Genomic DNA, 20,681 nt, shown 5'->3' with positions numbered 1-20,681 from the left:
AGGTATTGTCACGGCCACCGGGCTGGAGACCCAGGTCTCCAGCCCTGCGGTCGTCTCCGCCCTGGCGGGCGGAACGGGGAAGCGGCGGATGACCATGGCGGTAACCGCCATGGTCATAATACAAAAAAAAAGATCGCCAGCCTGTTGGCGGTCTTACCGCCGCTTTAACACCGTCCGCCAGGGTTGTAATGACCCCCCGAGTCTTTAGTTGATAGTTGGCTGAAGAAAATACAGTTGTAGTTATGCTTGTAAATTTAGAAAAATGCATCACTGTCTGAATACCATAGTAACCAGGAGTTTTAAGGACGTATCTTTAAATAGCAGTCTGTGCTAAGAATTATACCCTAACTTGAAACAACAGCCAAGCCAGCAAGAAGTCATCTGCTGTTCTCTGTCAAGAAATGTATCTCCAACAGTTAACCTTTTTCTTTCCTGTCTTAATGAGTGGCCCGCTTCCCTTCTATAAGTCTGTGACCCTATAGCTAAATGGCCAAATTACAACTAGACCACTTTGTAGGTTTATAGAGCGCCAACCACAAATGTTTGAGTCTTTTTTGTATCACAAGTTCCCCATCCTTTCACATTTTAGATCTCAAATATTACTCCAAGCAAGTGGTGCCGAAATTGAACACTGTTTTTTGCATGGACCTGAACTATGGTACTGTGCGCAGTCAACACACACTAGCCATAAGTTCCATTTATGTTTTGATAGATAAAATGCGGCACAGTGAAGGAGCATGGGCTGGGCAACATGTTCAGCTTGTCGCTGAGCACAATTTGGGTTGCAATGTAAAGAATTTTATTAATTTTGATTTGTTTTAGTAAATGCTTTGGTGCATCACCGCTACCTTATACCACATCCACCGCTCATATGCCCTTTGAAAAGTTGCCCAGATCCCTGTGTAGTGTGACTGCTTTCAACTTTGTAGTCACTATCCCATCAAAACCATTGAATCTATCACTGAACATTTTTATTCTGAAAGACTCCCCACACTGCCTAGAAATGTCATTATTGATTAAACACAGAGGAGCTAAAGCATCCTATGTTTAGTGCATCTTTTACAGCTAGAGTAAGTGCTGGATGTAAATAGTCATCTCTGCCTGGGAACATTAGCATACTGGTGTACACACAGTGATTAGTTTGATTCTAGACCCCCAGGACATTTAGGGGGTCATTCCGACCCTGGCGGTCCATGACCGCCAGGGCGGAGGGCAGCGGAAGCACCGCCAACAGGCTGGCGGTGCTTCCTGGGCGATTCTGACCGCGGCGGTAAAGCCGCGGTCAGAAAAGGGGAGCCGGCGGTTTCCCGCCGGTTTCCCACTGGCCCAGGGAATCCGCCATGGCGGCGCTGCTTGCAGCACCGCCATGGGGATTCCGACCCCCTTCCCGCCAGCCTGTTTCTGGCGGTGTCCACCGCCAGAACCAGGATGGCGGGAACGGGTGCCGTGGGGCCTCTGGGGGCCCCTGCACTGCCCATGCCACCGGCATGGGCAGTGCAGGGGCCCCCTAACAGGGCCCCACAAAGATTTTCACTGTCTGCTTTGCAGACAGTGAAAATCGCGACGGGTGCCACTGCACCCGTCGCACACCTTCAACTCCGCCGGCTCCATTCGGAGCCGGCTTCATTGTTGAAGGGGCTTTCCCGCTGGGCCGGCCGGCGGTCTTATGGTGGTCGCCCGCCGGCCCAGCGGGAAAGCCGGAATGGCCGCCGCGGTCTTTCGGCGGGAACCGCTTGGCGGGCGGCGACCGCCGACCGCCATAATGTAGGATCCAAACACTAGACACCACATTGGGCAGGAATTTCCTTGTCAAATGTTAATGCAAATGCAGAGGAACTGACACCTTGATTTAATATGTTTGAATCAAATTATTATATGCTGAATGAGGCAGACTAAAGATGTCGCTCTGGAGCTGGCCACATTACTGTACTTGGTCTTCCCTGGGTCAAGCAGAGAGTTCAACCAAAGTTGTGTGAACTACGACTGATTTTGCCTATTCATTCTAGGGTTAAATTTAATGCTTTAATCCCATGTCACAAGTCAATGTTTGGCAGATCCTCGAAGAAAAGATTGACACTCCACAGACCAAGCAGACCAAGCAGAATTTGGAGATCTACTAATCAGAACTATTTGTTGACACCAATAACTATCCAAACAACAGAGAAAGAGCGGGAGGTTATTCTTTTCCAGGCCAACACTGCGCTCCCTTTCTAGAGTGTCCTTAAAATACATCTGTTTTAACAAGGCACCTGCTTTGTTCTCATTTTGATACAGTGCTTGGATGCCTGAGGGGTTTAAGAATAGCACAGTAACCCAATGATGACGGTGATGGTGAATTGTTATGGAGTTGTTTTCGGGAGGGACGCGGACAGACTGACAGTCATAGCTACTGCTAATTTAGTAGGGATTCTTCTTTGACGTAGTTTAGAATTCCAAAGATCATACTTATAAAACCACTGTAAGCCTAAAAGCACATGGGTATTTACCTACAAGTCCAAAATGAGCTCTACTCACTATTTTTTGTCTACCTGAATATTATTTTACCATTTAATTTACAGCATAGTTAGTTTTTCTAGCACACGGTCCTCTATAAAGCAATCTCACCTGAGGTTACCCTTGTTGGTGGCGTACTTGATGTGGTTGCAGATGTAGTTGAACATGCCATGAGCTGTGGTGCAGTCACGTGCATCAAAGACCTGAAACAGAACACAACAGTTTGATTCTTTCTTTGGGACAATGAGAAAATCTTTAGTAAAAGCTAAAATTCGGAATTCTGAAAGCTTATCTATCCCTCAACTATTATAGGAACAAAAACATTTTATATAAAGCCTTAGTAAGATGATTTGTCATTGCTAATTTACAGGAGATGTTGTTCCTGCACTGTCATTCATATTCACGGACTACTTTTCCCTCAATACGCATTATGCGTAGAGCATGGGGGTCTGTGTGGACTGAAATATCAACTATAAAAATACACATGCAGCATGCACCACCAATCCTATGGGAATGTTATGCCATGGCTCTGGAAGACACCCTTCTCATGAGCTTCCATGAACTAGTTACATCATTTTCCGGCATAAAGATATGGATTACAATCCAATTTCAAGAATACATTAGACCTCATCAAAATGCCAACTTTAGGTATTATTCAAGCTGGGACAAAAATGTGTTCCTGTGGAGGCTTTGCAAGAGTTGAAGGCTGCATTGGACCCCTACCTCTTGCAGGCACATTATCTACACTGCAGATGTGTAAAGAAAGCAACTATTCATTTTATAAATGATCGCACATACCTTTACACTACATGTGTATTGCATGCAGACGGCCTAACTTGGGTCCCAACAAAGATTCAGGAGTAAGGAAATGAAACATTCACAGACAATCCCAAGCCAGAAGAACCTGTAGCACTAACTCTTTGCTACGGCCATTCCATTCCCTTCAAAGTATTATTTCATCAAGGTTCCCTAGCATTTACTCTCTTTGCTTTTATTAGCACAAATGAGGCCTTGGAACTACAGTAACACACAAAAAAAGGAAAACAAATTACAATCCAATATGACATTTTATAGTTTGCAGACCATTGCTATCTATGCAAAAATTCCATTACACATTTTATTAAATATAAGTTCAATATTACATTGATTTATCAAGTGTATTTAATAAATTCCAATACTATTACCTAACTGGTGACTCATTCAGACATTTGGAGAAAATCGTCAGTCTTGCCAACATCAATAAAGTAACATGAGTGATGTATTGCGTTACTTCAACCTAAACTCATAACAATTATTACAAACATCAATTTAAACTTTATATCTTTTCTTGTATTATGCTGTAGGCTCTTAAGTTCTGTGTTCAGAAAGGAAGAGGGATTACAAACCAGCCAACATACACTGATGACACCACATTTGAATCTCAGATTGAATTTTAAATGTACACACAGAAATATATCCAATAAACTGAACATAATACTGTCTTTTTTTTACCCAACTGATATTAAATAAGGCAACCAAAAGGAGCAAATTATTATAACACATTCATTGTAATATGTGTTACCGTACCAGCTTCAAATGTGCCTATTAATGACCTGGTAAATGCATTTATACATTAAGAAATGGCAATATTATATAAAGTGTTCATATGTCTGAATTCATTTATATATTTGTTTTGTTAAATACAGATTTCTCACCAAGTTGTAAATTCAAGATTTTAATGAGTAAGTGTTTTGATCTATTAGTTAACGATAATACATCCACACTAATTTCATAACAAAATAAATTGGAAAGAAAATAAGAGTTTTGGAAATAATGACATCTTGGTTGAATTGACTCATGGTTTACGTCATTAGACTTAGTCAAACACAGTAATTTATGTCCAATTAACGTTAAGCAGTGCAATCATAGCGCTGGTTATAACTAATACCATGTTTGATTTATTAATTGTTAGCCAACATAACTCATTAGGTCTGTAGGTCTGATTAGGGTCGTTGAAGTAATGAATGCAAAAAATAATCCTTAATCTGATCCATTTACCAGGAAAAGTCAATGTTTTATCAGTTATAAGTTCATAAAGTTGCTTTGTCTAGTTTTTTAGGGTGCTGGCATTGAAATTAGGTATATCTAAACAATAATATAAAATTAAACTGCTTAGAATATTGTTTGGGTTGTTTTACCTAATGTGTTTGGTTTCTTGATAACAATTTTACAATTGGAAATGAAGGTTATTTATTTTCTAAATGAATAAAATAAAAAATATGGATTGTGAGTTCGAATGAACAAAATAGGACTCTCGATGGGAACTGCAAAGAATATAAAGATTTTATGTGTGATGAAGATAATTGGAAAATACATTTCACATGTTTTATACATTTCAAAGAAATTCAATTTAAAACATTCACATCTGTGAACATTTACAAATGACATGAGAAATCCTTTGTACTATTCAATATCATAAGAGTTAAATTACCATGGAAGTGGAAATATCAACAGCAAAATGCAAGTACGCCTCTCCTAATCATGCACTTATAAGCTGCACCAATTAGGGACATTTTATTGATTTTGGGGGCCTCAGGCCAAACCAACTGTGGGAACCCCTGTTCCCAACATCTTTTGTGCTATATTTTGAGCTAAATCACACCCTTGAGTAATACCTTAAAATTTAAAAAATAGTTAACGTTGATAAATGATAATCTATTGCCTATTTAAAACCATAGCGCACACTCCTTAGCATCCCTCCTTTTCCCAAGTTGCCCTTGGAGTGCATTGATCTACATACAGCACACAGATTGGCATGAAAGTGGACCATGGGCCAGCCCTGCATGAGGCTGTGCTATACTTGCCAACACTCAATGATCAAAAGATTTAGGATTTGTCTGATTTCAAACATGTTATTTTACATGAAGATGATATCAAAATGTCACTACATGGCCTTTAACATGATCATCAGATCACAGGAAATGACTACACAACACGACTTGGAACACACCAGAGGAAAAAACCATGGGGACAGCACCACAGGATGGAAGATCTAGGCTAAATGTACAGACATATTTTAGTGTGCACCATAAAAACATAGCAGTAGATGAGGACTGCTAGACCCATCAAGTCTGGACATTTGATACCTAGTCTTTATTTACCACCCACATGTGATAATAAGCTTTAGCTTAAACTTTTTTCAGTTCTATTCCTACCATATATCTGAACACATATATTGTACACTTTCCAGGCTTTTATTTACTCTCCGACCATGCATGGCCTCCAGCTTCAGCCTTTCTCACTCAAGGACAGTAGCTCTATTGTCATTTTCTGGTGTTTTAAGAGTAAAAAGAGACAGAAAAGTGTGCCCCAGGAAGGGAGACAGGGATAGAACAGGGAAGGAAGCAAAAGAGGAGGTAGGATGAGAAAGGAGGTACAGGGCAGAAGAGATGAGAGGAAGAAGGGAGAAGGAATGGAATCAAGACAAAGGGGCAAATGGGCAAATGAAAGTAGGATCCAGGATAAAGGAGTGAGATAGAGGGGAACGGGGAGAGAAAAGGGAAAAGTAAAAGATAGAAGTGAGAATATGAGTGGAAATTTATAGTAAGAAAATGGGAGTAGAAAAATGGAGAGGGAAGGAGAAGGACAGAGAATCGATGAAAAAGCAGACTAAAGAGAGAGAAAAATGAGATGGGGAAAGCAAGGCTTAGTGATGAACAATTTTGTATATGAGTAAAAGGGGTTGGAAGGTAGGATAATTTAGGGAAGAGAGACGGGAGGGAGAACAAAGTGACAGGGAGAATGTGGGTGTAAAGAAGAGATGTGGGAATAAAGAAAAGAGAGGGGGATAAAATCAAGTGATATGAGTGGGAGTGAAACAAGGATGTTCTATAGAGAAAAAGTGAAGAAAAAACATAAGGTGTGGAGAAAGTGATAAGGAAAGAAGAGGGCAAATGAGAAGAAAGACGACGAGAAGGAGGGGGCATTAAAGCATTTCTTGTTCTAGATGAAGGCCACAACAATTGGGTAACTTTATAACCCCTCATTATGGTGACTAAACATAGATAAAATAGATTAGCACATGTGTCTGGTCAATGTTTTGATCCGGCTAGACCTGTCTGTGGACTATGACACAGTTGATCTTTCCTTTCTGTTATCCATCCAGCCACAGCAGACGTAGCAGGGAATGTGCTTAATTGGTTTGTGTACTTTCGTACCTGTCATTCGCAAGCTGTGAAGTTGGATAATTTTACAGCAAAAATGTCTTTTACCTGTGGTGTGCTGCATGGCTTTGCCCTCTCACCCTACGTTTTCAATATTTACTGTCTATCCACCGGAAAAGGCCTTTCTAATTTAGGCTTTAAAATGTACATGTACGCTGATGACATACAAATTGTTTTTTGTCTTAATAATAATGCTTCTTTCCATGAATATGTCCAGTACTTTATGCAATGTGTTTGGTCATGCATGGGAAGCAAATGCTTAACCCTTAATGCAGAAAAAACAAAGTTTTAGTGCATCATGGAAAATCTGACTTTGGCTAGACTCTGACTGGCCACACAAAATGGATTCCCTACCCTGTTCCTGTAGCAATGATCCTTGGGGTCACAACTGGTAGTTCCCTGACCCTGTCCAGTCTGGTCTCAGCTGTAGTCACAACCCGTTTCTGTCATCCTAACATTTTGAAGAAGCTTCCTCCTTTTCTAAAAAACGATAGCAGATACATAGTGGTCACAGCTCTTAGAATTATAGCAGATTACACTAATGTGCTTTATTTTATGAGAGTCCTTCACTCTGGTTAAAACACTTCAAATAGTACAAAATACAGCAGCAAGGCTGACCCTTGAAGCCCCTAGGTTTTCTTCAGCTCACCCTTGTCTACAACTGCATTGGCTCCCTGTTGGACATGGCCTTCTTAGGGTATTTTCCTGAATCGTTTGCCTTTTTCTTCCAGATTTTTGCTGACTCTCTTTGTGTGGCCTTAGGACTCTGTGCTCTTTCCCACTGTACTGCAGTGGAAAAGTGTGCACCCTTCTTACACATGCCAGGAAGGGGCACTCATGGGTGTGGTTGCAGTGCTGTACAGAGAAGTGCCCTGTAAAATGTTACACCACATACCCGGGGTGGGTACGACGCTGACTACTAGTGACAGTGCAGGCCTGTGGGGGCACATGTGCACTGGTGCTCAGGGTGGCATCTCTCATGCAGTGGACAACCCTGAGCAGGCATTACGCTTCCCCAGGGCAGGTACATAAGGGTGTGCCATGCCCTGGAAGGGAAGAACCCCCATATGGGTTTGGGTTTTTCCCTCCTAGGGGGCCGGCCTTTCCATAGGGTGGGCTGATACTCTTGTAGCAGCCTTAGGGCCCCGGGCGCAATCCCTCTTTGTGTGCAGCGTGGAAGTGCAAGTGCCCTTCCTCCACCAGTTAGGAAGTGGCACTAACCAGCGGGTACGGGACATGCTGCAGCAGGCCAGTGTGTGTCCACTTGCCCCATAGCATTTTACTATGTGTGGAGCCTGTCATTGCAGGCCACAGTGCAGGCCCTAGCTCCCCTCTGGATGACCACAGGGAAACACTCTTCCAAGAAAGCCAGCTGGTTCACCTCCCCCTACTCCAAGAATGAAAGTGCTCATGCAGGAGGCTGGAGAAGAATTGGGGGAACAGCAAATCCCTGGATGACTTCGCTACTTTCAAATCCACCACTAGATACCACCATGGCCTCATCAGGTCCACCAGGGAAACCGCCCTGCAGGACCGCATCAACACCACCACGCACAACACTAAAGAACTCTTTAATGTCATCAAAGACTTCGCCATATCTAAAGTTGAGACCATCAACATCCCTCCATCTCAGGATCTCTGCAACAGACTTGCCACCTTCTTCCATCAGAAGATCATAAACATCTATAACAGTTGCGGACCCCAAGATGAGCTGAACTCACCAACGACACCCCTGCCAGGACTCTCCGAACCCCAAGGTTCCTGCACTCCTGGACCCCTTCACGATGGACGAGACCCACTCTGTCAACTCCTCTTTCGACTCCGCCACCTACCCAGACCCCTGGAAGCACGCGGTTATCACTGCTCTCCTAAAAAAAAACAAAGCGGACCTGGAGATCCTCTCCAACTATCGCACCATCTCCCTCTTCCCTTTCCGCGCCAAGGTTGCTGAGAAACTAGTCAACGCCCGCCTCTCCCACTTCCTCGAAGAAAACACCACTCTTGACCCCTCACAATCCAGGTTCTGCAAGAACCACAGCACGGAAACCGCCCTCATCGCATGCACTGATGACATCAGGACCAAAGTCGACAAAGGCGAGACCGTCGCACTCATCCTCCTAGACCTCTCCGCAGCCTTTGACACTGTCTGCCATCACACACTCCGCACAAGCCTCCACAACATAGGAATTCGCCACAAAGCCTTAGACTGGCTCACCTCCTTCATCACTGACCGGACCAATAGAGTCCGCCTTCCACCTTTCCACTCCACTGCTACCAAGATCATCTGTGGAGTCCCCCAAGGGTCCTCCCTCAGCCCCACACTCTTCAACATTTACATGACCCCCTAGCCAACATCCTCTGATCACACGGAATCACTATCCTCTCCTACCCAGATGACACCCAACTCATCTTCTCCCTCACCCTCAACCCCACCACCGCCAAAACCAACCTACACGCTGCTCTCCTCGACACCGCCAACTGAATGACAACTAACCACCTCAAGCTTAACTCCAACAAAACCGAGATCATCATCTTCGGCCCCAACAAAACCACATGGGACGACTCTTGGTGGCCCACCGCCCTAGGCCCCGCACCCACCCCCGCAAACCACACACACAACCTCAGCATCATCTTGGACCCCTCCCTCTCCATGACACAGCAAATCAATTCTCTAACCTCCTCCTGCTTCCACACACTCTGCACTCTAATAAAATCCTTCAAATGGATTCTCCCAGAGACCAGGAAGACAGTCACCCATGCACTCATCAGCAGCAGACTAGACTACGGTAACGCCCTCTATGCCGGCACCACACTCAAACTCAAACTCCAGAGAATCCAGAACACAGCCGCACGCCTCGTCCTTGGCCTCCCCCACCACAAACGAATCTCACCACACCTCAAATCAGTTCACTGGCTCCCTATAGACAAGAGAATCACATTCAAGATCCTCATCCACGCACACAAATCCCTCCACAACACCGGCCCAACTTACCTCAATGAAAGAGTGAACTTCCACACTCCCACACGCAACCTCCGATCAGCCGACCTCGCCCTAGCCACGGTCCCCCGCATCCAACGCACCACCACAGGAGCCAGGTCCTTCTCCTACCTCGTCCCCAAAACCTGGAACTCCCTCCCCACCAACCTTCGCAAAACCAAAGACCTCCTGCTCTTCAGAAAGAACCTCAAGATATGGTTGTTCAAACAGTGACTCTCCTTGCCCCCCCTTGACCCCTCCAAGCACCTTGAGACCCTCACGGGTAAGTAGCGCGCTCTATAAACTTTTTTGATTGATTGATTGATTGAGTCATGAGCAGCATCCACTCTGAAGCCCCTACCGACCCCTGCCCCCACTACATTGTCAACAAGGCCAGTGCCTTGATCTCACCCGAACTCTGCAAGACCATCAACTGCTCCCTAGCTTCAGCAACCTATCCAGAAGACTGGAAGCATGCCAAACTCAGACCACTTCTGAAGAAACCCACAGCTGACCCCACGGATCTCAAGAACTTCCGCCCCATCTCGCTACTGCCTTTCCCAGCTAAGGTCGCTGAGAAACACTCAGCTACGCCAACATATCAAGGACAACAGCATCCTGGATGTCTCCCAATTAGGATTCATGACCAACCACATTGCTGCCTCAGTTCAGGTAGGACCTCAAGACCTGGCTCTTCAACTGATCTCTGAAGTCATACCACTCAGCGCCTTGAGACGCTAGGGGTGAGTACTGTGCTTTGAACACCTTTTTAATGAAACACCTGATTGATTGTGTGCACTTGCACAATGGTGTTCAATAAGGTACTGAGCCTGCCATTGTGTCCCAGTTGTGCACACTTGCACAAAGGGGTTCTCATATGTATTAGTCCTGCATCCCTTGCCAATGTGCGCACAATTGCACAATGATGTTTTCACCCATATACTTAGCCTGGCACAGCTAGCCAATATGCGCACACTTGCACAATGGCGTTTTCATATATACGGAGCCTAGCACAACATGTCAGGGTGTGCACATTTCCACACTAGTGTTTTTATATATACCGAGCCTGTCACAGCAGGTCTGTGGGGGTTCACTTGCACCTTTTTGGTGATCCTAAACTTCTGTCCAACCTGCCCCTGCAGGCTAGTGCGTGCACCAAGGTACATGTGCCCAGGGAGTCCAGAATACCCAGGTGTACCTCACTGCCCATGAGAGCTGCTCTGCCCACAGGTGAACATGGGAGGAAGTTTATAATTAATCCTGTCTAGCAATAGTGGATTGCAGTGGAACAGCCCCATGATGTTTACTATCATTAGATTCACAATGACAAATCCCTTCTCACGGTAAAGATGGTTTTGTCAATAATACCCTAGAAATGCCCCTTCTAGAAAGTGGGCATTTCTATGTTCTAAAAACTTTTTGTGTGTCATTTAATTCAGCTTCATTCCCCTGGAAGCCAGGTAAAAGCACATCCCTGCATTCCCAGTTACAGCTATAAAACAGACTACTAGAATGGCAGACCTCTGCCATTTGAGGGCCTGGCAGGATAGATTGGAGGAAGAGATTCTGACACAGATCATAGCACCACTAAATATAACGATCTGCATTCCACAGCCCCATAGCAGACAGGACTGACATTTAGGGAAGACATCTGTGGTTTAAAGGGGACCCCTATGAACCAACCACCAACTTCAAAGGCACACTTAAGTAGAAGTAGAAGTACCACACTTCAGCAACTTAGAGATACACTAGAAGGGAAATGGGACCAGTACTACTGGACTGCAGGGTGCACCCTGCCAGAGAAATCTGTTGTGGATAGGAGTATTTACTGTCCTTGAAAAGGATCCACGCACCCTTCCTGCATCATGGCTGGCCTGGGCTGACTCTGCCTGCTGCTGTATGCACTCTGAAGTGTGCTCTCATAGGGCTTGTTGGCTTGCCCCCTGTTCTGTCTGGAAGTCTCAGGGACATCGAAGACCTCCTGAGAGAGAACTACACCATCTACTGGTGTCATCGGGATAACGGTGCCCTCTTCCATGTCTACATCATCTGCTTGACTCCTCCTGGAAGCAGCACTGTGAGCGTACAATAAGTATTGCACCTGGAGACCAGAATTTCCTGGTGCGGAGCCTTTAAAGTGCTGCCCATACTTATGGAGTGTCGCCCTTCATCCAGGGGCCACTGTACGCATTAATGTCTTGTTTGTTGTGAGCGGGTTCACTGGTTCAGGGACTCCGCGTTGCCCGCTTTTGTTGAGTGCATCGCATTTCTCTCATGCAACACCCGACTGCATTCTCATTGTGTGCGGTGCCCGATTCATAGGTTGCGACCTTCAGAGGTGGGGTGCATCCAGAGCAGTGCTGCATTCTACCTCGTGTGGGACAGCTGAACTTGCTTCATTGTGTGTAACCAGATTGTCTGGTGCAACACGTCATTGCGCACCAGACGTTGTGCCTCATTTCAAGGGCCCCCCTGCCATGGCCCCATGGAGCATTTCACTGTCTGCTATGCAAACAGTGAAAAGCGCACCGGGTGCACAGCCGCAACACCGCTTGCTCCATTTGGAGCCGGCTCCCGTGTTGCGGCCCAGCGGGGATCTCATAATAGACCCTGCGGGAGTGCGGCTGCAGTGGCGGCCGCCCGGCAGTTGTAATGAGGGCCCAAGTGTAGGGTGTACCCGTTCACATTTGGCAACAAAGGGCTGGTATGAACAGGTCAGGGAAAGATGCTTAACAGCCACTGATAATCGGATACCAGTGAGCACTGCCTTCTACAACATAATTTGTGGAACTGAACACCGAGTGGATGCGAAATGCCGGACCCCAGGTCTACCTTACAGCAGCCTACGATTAGTGTGCAGACCAGAAAAACAAATAGTTGTAGGCGGCACACCCACCTTGCCGTTTCGAATTTAGGGCCAGATGTAGCAAAGGGTTTTTCCCATTCTGTGTCAATGGGAAAATGTGTTCGTACATATGGCCTTTAGACCTTTGTTGGGCATACATGCATTGCACTGGGCAACTCTGTAATAAATTCAGCTTAGCATGAATACTTCAAAGAAACTCAGCCAAGCACAAGCAGAACCTGACTTCCAGGTTGCCATTATAAACTCTTGGTCAAATTTCAAATTTTTAATGAGCTGGGTCACAAAACAATAGACATTAATTCGGTGCCCTATCCTGACCAAATATCATGGTGGACCTTGGGCTAGAGCCAACTTTGCCCATGCCTTAAAAACATCTCTGGTACCAATAAACATGTTTATAACGTAACAGATGTTAAAAAAGGGAAATTGGCTATATACGAGTGTATACATTGCTAATACCGAAACCTAAAAATATAGCCCTATAAAATCTTCTAAAGTTTGACACGTCAACATTCTGACTTTTTTGGATTGACTAACTGAACCTTTAAGCCTGAGTTCTGTTGGATAAGTTATTCTCAAGGAAAATCGTTCCTGCTGAACCATTGTGCTTAATATGAACCTGGTGCCCACCATGCGGAAATATTAGAATCACATGTACCTACTATGAATATATAGGATCTAATTTATATATATTTATATATTTTTGGTTAACAAACAACCCCAACAACTACCCCTTACAACAGTGCCAAATGAAGTTGATCACCTTTCTGAGTAGGGATAACCAATATGAAATTATTTGCTAGCATAAATAAACCCAAGAAGTGATCTATCCGAAAGTACCACACTCAGACATACTGCAATCATTTAGGATGTATTTTTTGGGGGGGGAGATCAGATGAGCTGACCAGCAGCGTTGTCCCTAAACTATAGATCTATTTTTTAACCTCCTTCACGATATAGCTATTAAAAATAAAAATCATCTTCTATGGTTATACAATTGATTACATTCTATGGTGACCATGGAACGTAACCCATGTTGGGCTGCCTTTTTTGAAGATTCGGGACAACATACGCGCCTTAGTTCTAAAATGATCCCTGTCAGCCCACATAATCTTAATATAGGATTTTTCAACTTTTTAGAATGACAATATTTTACTGGTTCTAAGAGACTGCAGAATTTATCTAATAGATTCAAAGAAGAGCTCTTGTGATGAGTAACAATGACATGAGCTAAAAAGTGATTAACTGATGCCTCGTCAGTCATTTTTGACGCTTACTGGCCTGTTCAGGGGCTGACAGACTGGATGCTTAATATGAAACGTGACTGTGTTCGTGTAAAAGCTGGTTTGCTCAGGCAGTTTGGGGAACTACCCTTTCTCTGTCTTTTTTGTTTAAAAATGTTTTCACTTTTTGGACTTTTGTTGCTGATGATTACATTGGAGGTTGATGTGATATAAAAGGCCTACTTCCCAGTTCAAAGCATCGGTGCTTTGACTGCTCTCACTCAATTACCTCTCCCTTTTCAATGCTAAGGCCCATTGAGTGCTCCCCGCACCCTCTCATCAGAGGACGGTGTTCATATCCGCAGGGATTGTGGAAACCATCACTTTAGCAGTAGCAGCAGCGGGTGGCGTAGGAGGTTGGAAAGGGCGCTGCACTGAGCCCAATGAGCTGGCAAGCTGGGTCCCACGGAAACTTTGATTAGATGTTTACGGACCTCTTCTCAGTCTGCCGTTTTGCAGACTAAAGCTAATAAGTAGCCAACTAAGGATGCGAGGGAAAGGATGTATGTCCAATACCTACTAAATGAGCCATGTAAAATGAAGGAGACAGCGAAAGTGAAATTATGGCAATGGGAAAAGGGGCAGAGAGAGAAGACTTTAGAAAAGTCGAGAGGGAATTTAAGAAAGTAAAAACTAAGACGAGAAAACAAAATAAAAATGTGCAGTTAGTAAAGATAAAGGATAAAATAAAGCAACAAAAGTATGAAGGCAGGATGAAAGGAAGGGTGAAGCCAACGAAAGGTGAAAGAAAGGAAGGGTGAAAGAATAGATAGGAGGGTGAAAGGATCGGTGAGAGGTGATAGAGTGGTGAAAGGTTGGGTGGATAGGTTCATGCCATAGTCAATGTCCCCCAGGGCTATCTGCAGAGCCTTTTTACTGGTTTATAGAGATCGCAATCGCATCAAAACCCAGCTCTACCTTTGATTTACATATGATCATTTCACTACATATACAAATAACCATGGTGATGTCCTGGAACTACTGACATAAGGGATTCCTCCACAGATTGGCCGCTCATGACCATGGGTAGAATGGGCAGCAGCTCCATGGTGATGATGCTCCTACCTAGTGAAGAGACAGCCTATAGTTCTAGATATGAGCATCCTATGGTTTTTCTTCTGGGAAACAGATATATGAAAAGGATCAACTCTATGAATCGTGCGTGATTGCACCTTGTAACCTGTTATGTGCCCCAAACAAAATGTAATTGTTAGACCTGGCATCTTTTGGCATGGTTTTCCCTGACTTTTGTTTTCTGACCTCCTGTTTTGGCTGTGTACTGAACTATGATTTTGCTGGCTTTAGCACTGTGTGCTTTTTTACTGCTGACCAGTGCTAAAGTGCATGTGCTCTGTGTCTCAAACATTATAACATTGGCTTCTCCATGATAGGCATATTTGATTTACCATTAAGTTTCTCTTAAAGTGCACTCTGTGTGCACAGGACCTGTAAATCAAAGGCTACTAGTGGGAGTGGGGCTGTAGCAATATTGTTGCCAACCACTACCGTAGCCTTTCAAACATGTCTCAATCCTGCCCCTCCAGAGCCTGTGTGCACAGTTTAAACTGCCATTTCAACCGGGCAAGTGTACGCACTTGCCAGGCCCAAACCTTTCTTTTTATTATATGTAAGTCATGTCAACCCTAAAGTAGGCCCTAATTATCCGCAAGGGCAGGGTGCAGTGTATTTAAAAAGTTGGACATGTACTTTTAAGTTTACCATGTCCAGATAGTCAAAAACCCTAAAATTTGTTTTTCTCCTTTGCAAGGACCATCTCTCCCATAGGCTAGCATTGGGGTTGCCGCAAAACATCTAAGTGTAATTTCCAATTGGTAAAAGATAGAAATATGGAGTTTGTTGTCTCTGGACTTGCAATATTAAAATACATCTTTTGGTGAAGGTGATTTTTAAGTTGCAGGTCGGAAATTGCCATATTTAGAAAGTTTGCATTTTCTTACTTTAACCACTCTGTGCCTTAGCCTGCCTCTCAATCGTGTCTGCATTTAGGTGACAGCTACATTTGTGCATTCTCTCCATACAGGAAGGGCTGGGTGTGATTGGAGATATATCTGCATTCAACATCCTACTGACAGGCGTCCTGGGCAGGGAGAGGCATTTCACACTTACATCTGAATAGGCTATGTCCTGCCATCATACAAAGGGCTGATTACCCCCTACTGAAAGTCTGGAGCCAGGGCTGGATTGAAATGGAACCTTGTGCACTTCAGAGAATTCTTTTGAAGTTACCTCTACATCAAAGACCTTTTGGGTATAAGTATTGGGCCTCTGATACCATATACTCTGAACACTTCTGGACTGAGGACATTCTACCAGAAAGAAGGACTGCTATGCTACTATACTTTGTTGTTTGCTTTGCTCTGTTCGCCTGCTGTCTTCTGCTTCTTGCCTGGGAATGAGAGGATTGGACTTGACTCTCTGCGTCATGCATTCTAAAGTTTCTCCAAGGGCCGGACTGAGCTTGCCTCCTGTTTCTGAAGTCTCAGAGATATCAAAGTCTTCACTTGCATCTTGCTACCAGCACCTGGGCTCCTCTGCTGTGAGTCCAGCTCTGCCAAGTGGTACTAAATCCAGTCCTGGGCCTTTGGAGGTGAGTGTGATGCTGCAACACAAGAACTGATGCATCGAAACTGTCGCATCACTTGGACCTGACGCATACCACTGCAGAATTGATGCTTTGCCGCTGCGTACACGAAAGCTGCAGACACCGCTTGGTGACCTTGAAATGCAACAACCCCATCTTTCAACGCAGTCCAGACTTGGCCAACGCAGCACCGACGCATCGGAACCAGTATTCATTGCTTCTGGACATCAATGCATCAATGACGTTGTCCAATTAAAAAAAGATGCATCGCCTGAAAGTGTGCCATATCCCCTACTTGGATCAAAGCATCACCACCGATCATTGACACAAAAAATGTACTGTCAGCGGGTCTGCATGAATCCTCTTCTCGGCCCCGTGTTTTGTCGCGGTGGGACTCAACTTTTAAATTTTACCCAGTCTACCGCAGCCAGATAGCCCCGGGTGGGAGCTATTGACTTCTAAGCACTTCATTTTGATTTAATCTTTCAAAATTTATAACTTGTGTATGTTTTATGTTTCTCATTTTGATTTTGTTTGACTTAGACAAATATTTTCTATTTTTCTAAACTGTTGTGGAGTCTTTTTTGGTGGCTTCACTGTGTTACTGGTTGTGTGCACAAATACTTTACACATTGCCTCTTTAGTTTAGCCTGACTGCTTTCTGCCAAGCTACCCGAGGGTGAGCACGGGTAAACTTTTAGTGTGTTTATTACTTACCCTGGCTAGGATTGTGGTCTCTACTTGGACATAGTGCAATTCTCTGCCAACTAGGGGCCTACTTTCTAACAGTAATGAAATGAAATGATAGTGCTGATATATTTGCAACTCTCTATATGAAGGCCATTAATTAAGAGTGCCATTACTATCTCTCTGTTCTACTGCATGGAATAGAAAACTCTTGTGCACATTTCTATGCCTCTATCTGACTAATCCACAGCTTGAGATAAAGGGCATTTTGGGGCTTTGCAGACCTCTAACTCGTTGTTACACTGTGTGTAATTGTGACCATTTGAACACACTTTTATGTCTCTATCTCACTGTATCAATCCATGAAATTAAAACCTTTATGGGCATTGCTAAACCTCCTAGATCACTAAATCACCATGTTCCACTGCATGAAGTAAAGGATAATTGTGGGTACTGCTAAGCCTCCCAGATAACTGCCTCGCTGTTCCAGTAAATGGAATAAAGGACCCCTGTGCACTTTATCATGCCTACATGTCACTGTTTTGCTGTAGGGAATAAGCAGCTTTCGTGCATATGGCTATGTCTGCATCTCACAGTTTAACTACACTGTGCCACTCCATGGCATGTAGGACATTTGGGAGCACTGCTAAACCTCCCTGGTAACAAGATCTCACTGTTGCAATACAAGAAATAAAATACATTTGTGGGCATTGCTGAGCCTCCCAGATTACTAGATCTGACAGTTGTAGTGCTTAGAATATAGGGCATATGTGCACAGTGGAATGCCTCCATTTCACTGTTTCATTACAGCGAATTAAGTATATTCATGTGTATTGCTCGGCCCCATATCACTTTCACTGCACTATATTGGTGTTAATGAACATTTTGGTAATTGCTAAGCATCCAAGATTACTATAGCTCACTGTTCGACTGCATGAAATAAAGAACATCAGTGGGCATTGTTAAGCCTACTAGAGTATTATATCTCGCTGGTTGACTGCATGCAGTTAAGGACATTCATGGGCATTTCTAGTCCTCCTTCTCACTATTGCACCAGATAATTGTGCCTTGTTTATCGCTATAGGCCACTGAAAACAACAAATTCACTTATTTCCACTTTTCTCTTTCATGGCGAATCATAGGCGTTTGTTAGGTACTTCCGGGGTTTACCTGCAGTTTAGACCACTGTATCCTGCCCACACAGCGGGAAGCATTTCTCCAGGCATGTTTGGCCCCATAGATCAGCTCTGTGTCTTTAAGCTGGTATGTTTCTGTTTCTTCTATTTCATTGCGAACTTCTTCGAGTCTGTCTAGGTGGGCTTTGGAGCCAAACCTGTAGGGAAAGCACCAAGGGATGTTATCACATGGCCTCAATCTATCATCCACTGTGCCAAGTTCAACCTTTATATTTTGCATAACAGTAACATGCTGTGTCTCTATACGTTCCAAACAATATAATTACTTTCCCTATCTCTAACAATTAAACTCAACTGGTATGATATGAATTGTATATCCACAAATTTACAATGACCTTGGATTTTTAAATCAAAAATATAATTATAATTTATGATTCTTCATAAAATGTTGTTATAAACATTTTATGCAATTAAAAACAAAATGTATATATTCTAGACATATTACACAGTGTACCTCTAGCCCATTCTCATAGACATATCGAAAACTATATCCATACCATTCTTACAGACTTGGTTATCAAACGTCAATGCACCTTAGTGAAAGGTTTATTCACCAGAATATGCTGCATAGGGTAAACAGGAATCTTTTGCTACCTAGTCACCGCCCTCTTTCTTGGCCTCCAGCTTTCTCATGAGAACACACATAATCACACCCATATTTAGACCATTCACAAAAGACTGCGACTATTTCTCTCTAGATATATTGGCATTGCAAGTTCCTCTCTTTTCTTTTTATTGCATATGTCACACCTTCCTTGTGTGCTCTTTTCACTATGGGATCTAATACAACATTTGCTCCAAAGAAGGGACATTGTTCCTAACAAATTAAGAAGCAAGACATTACCATTTCGGTTAATCTTTAGATTACTCTAAACCAAGTGATTACCATTTTATTATAAAAGCCCATGTACACCCTCTCATTTACTTGCAATCATTTCTGTTGGGGAACCATCTTAGTTCTTCTTTTTCTTAAATATGACATATGGGTACCACAATATGGGTGTGCTACTAATGCTAGAAAAAAATGTAATGTAATTCCCCAAGCATGTTTTGTCATCAATGTGCTCCATTATTTTTTCTCAAGGATAATGTGGAGGGGATACGACATGAACTAAATCGGGTACACAAGAATGTGTCCCATAAAATATATGACTTTATGGAAAGTAAGTGAAGGCAATATGGAATAAGATAAGGAAGAAAGGAAAGTATGGAGAACGAAAATATCAAACAGAGAATGATTCAGAGAATGTGGTAGAAAAGAAGGAAGAAGAGGCAAAAGAGCATTAAGAGAGAACATTATGGACAAAGACCAAAAGGCAGTATAGTTAAGAATAAATTAAATAAAGGGAGAGCGATAGGAGTTTGACGAATGGTCCAAGAAGAAGCAGAAAGACAAGAGTGTAAGGAATCAAGGGTGTATAAAGAAACAGTTAAGTAAGTTAAACGAAATAAATTAATATATCAAGAAGACTCGATGAAGAATGGAAGGAGTCAAGAGTACCTGGATGAAGATCCAGGAGTTTATGGTGAAATTATCAAGAGAATATGGCAAAGAACTGTTAAAATAGTCTGGCGCTTGTTCAGAAGATCTAAAACATAATGGAGAAAGAAAAACGAGTGTTTGATATTTTATCTAAACAGTTGTGTAGTAATCAGTGTTTAATATATGAGTAAACATATTGTAATTTTGCACCTTCGCCACTCATTAAACTAATTATATTGGCGTTTGTTTCCAAGCCTAATTTCCTGCATGCCCTTTGTATGTCGGGCTGAACCTACCCTCTGAATGAGGAAAGAAAGTCATGAGGAGGCAGGAAGATTATCGAATCAGGCATACCAACATGCACACGACAGTGCATGTGAAGACACACTGCATACCTCGCTGTTAGAATGTGGAGGAAACATTAGGCAAGACACCTAGGAAAGTGTAAACGAAAAGCCACAATAGTGATAGAGAGGGAGTTTATATGTTCAAGTGTTTATTAAAGAACTACTTTATGTCAATATAAGGGGGAAGTGTCAACAGATATAGGAGCTAAAAGAGCAATTGAGAAGACAGAAGAAAGAAAAAGCAGCTAGAAAGAGACAAAGCTTGACTTAGGGGAGAGGACCAAGCCTACACTGAGAAATATACAAGGAGTAGAGAGTAACTAGTAATGGTATGTAGTCGAGGAGTCAAGTAACTATGAAGAAAGAACTGAGTGAGTAGGAATAAAAATGCCAGGGAAGTGTAAAGAAAAGACCTATCAAATAAAGCATAGATACAAAGTAAGGGACTGGCTAAAAATTGATGTGGGAGATCTAAGAGAGCTTTGAGAAAAAGTGCCAAAGTGGTTCAAAGAATGAATTTGATGATGTAGCCAGAAGAGTTAGGG

The 20,681-nt window shown here is 43.3% G+C and overlaps 1 protein-coding gene across 1 annotated transcript in view; it reads right to left on the bottom strand.

Annotated features, from left to right (window-relative positions):
- Positions 1 to 20,681, bottom strand: part of NOS1 (nitric oxide synthase 1) — a 507,091-nt gene that overhangs the window by 165,317 nt on the left and 321,093 nt on the right. Inside the window, exons 6-7 of the mRNA XM_069214501.1 lie at positions 18,281 to 18,443; positions 2,605 to 2,696 (exon numbers count right to left, since the gene is read on the bottom strand). Of these exons, the coding sequence (XP_069070602.1) occupies positions 2,605 to 2,696; positions 18,281 to 18,443 (255 nt within the window). The remainder of the gene's footprint in view (positions 1 to 2,604; positions 2,697 to 18,280; positions 18,444 to 20,681) is intronic.

This window comes from Pleurodeles waltl, chromosome 11 (assembly GCF_031143425.1).
Source record: "Pleurodeles waltl isolate 20211129_DDA chromosome 11, aPleWal1.hap1.20221129, whole genome shotgun sequence".
Lineage (NCBI taxonomy): Eukaryota > Metazoa > Chordata > Amphibia > Caudata > Salamandridae > Pleurodeles > Pleurodeles waltl.
The sequence above is the reverse complement of the archived record's forward strand: the minus strand, read 5'-3'. Positions and strand labels throughout refer to the sequence as shown.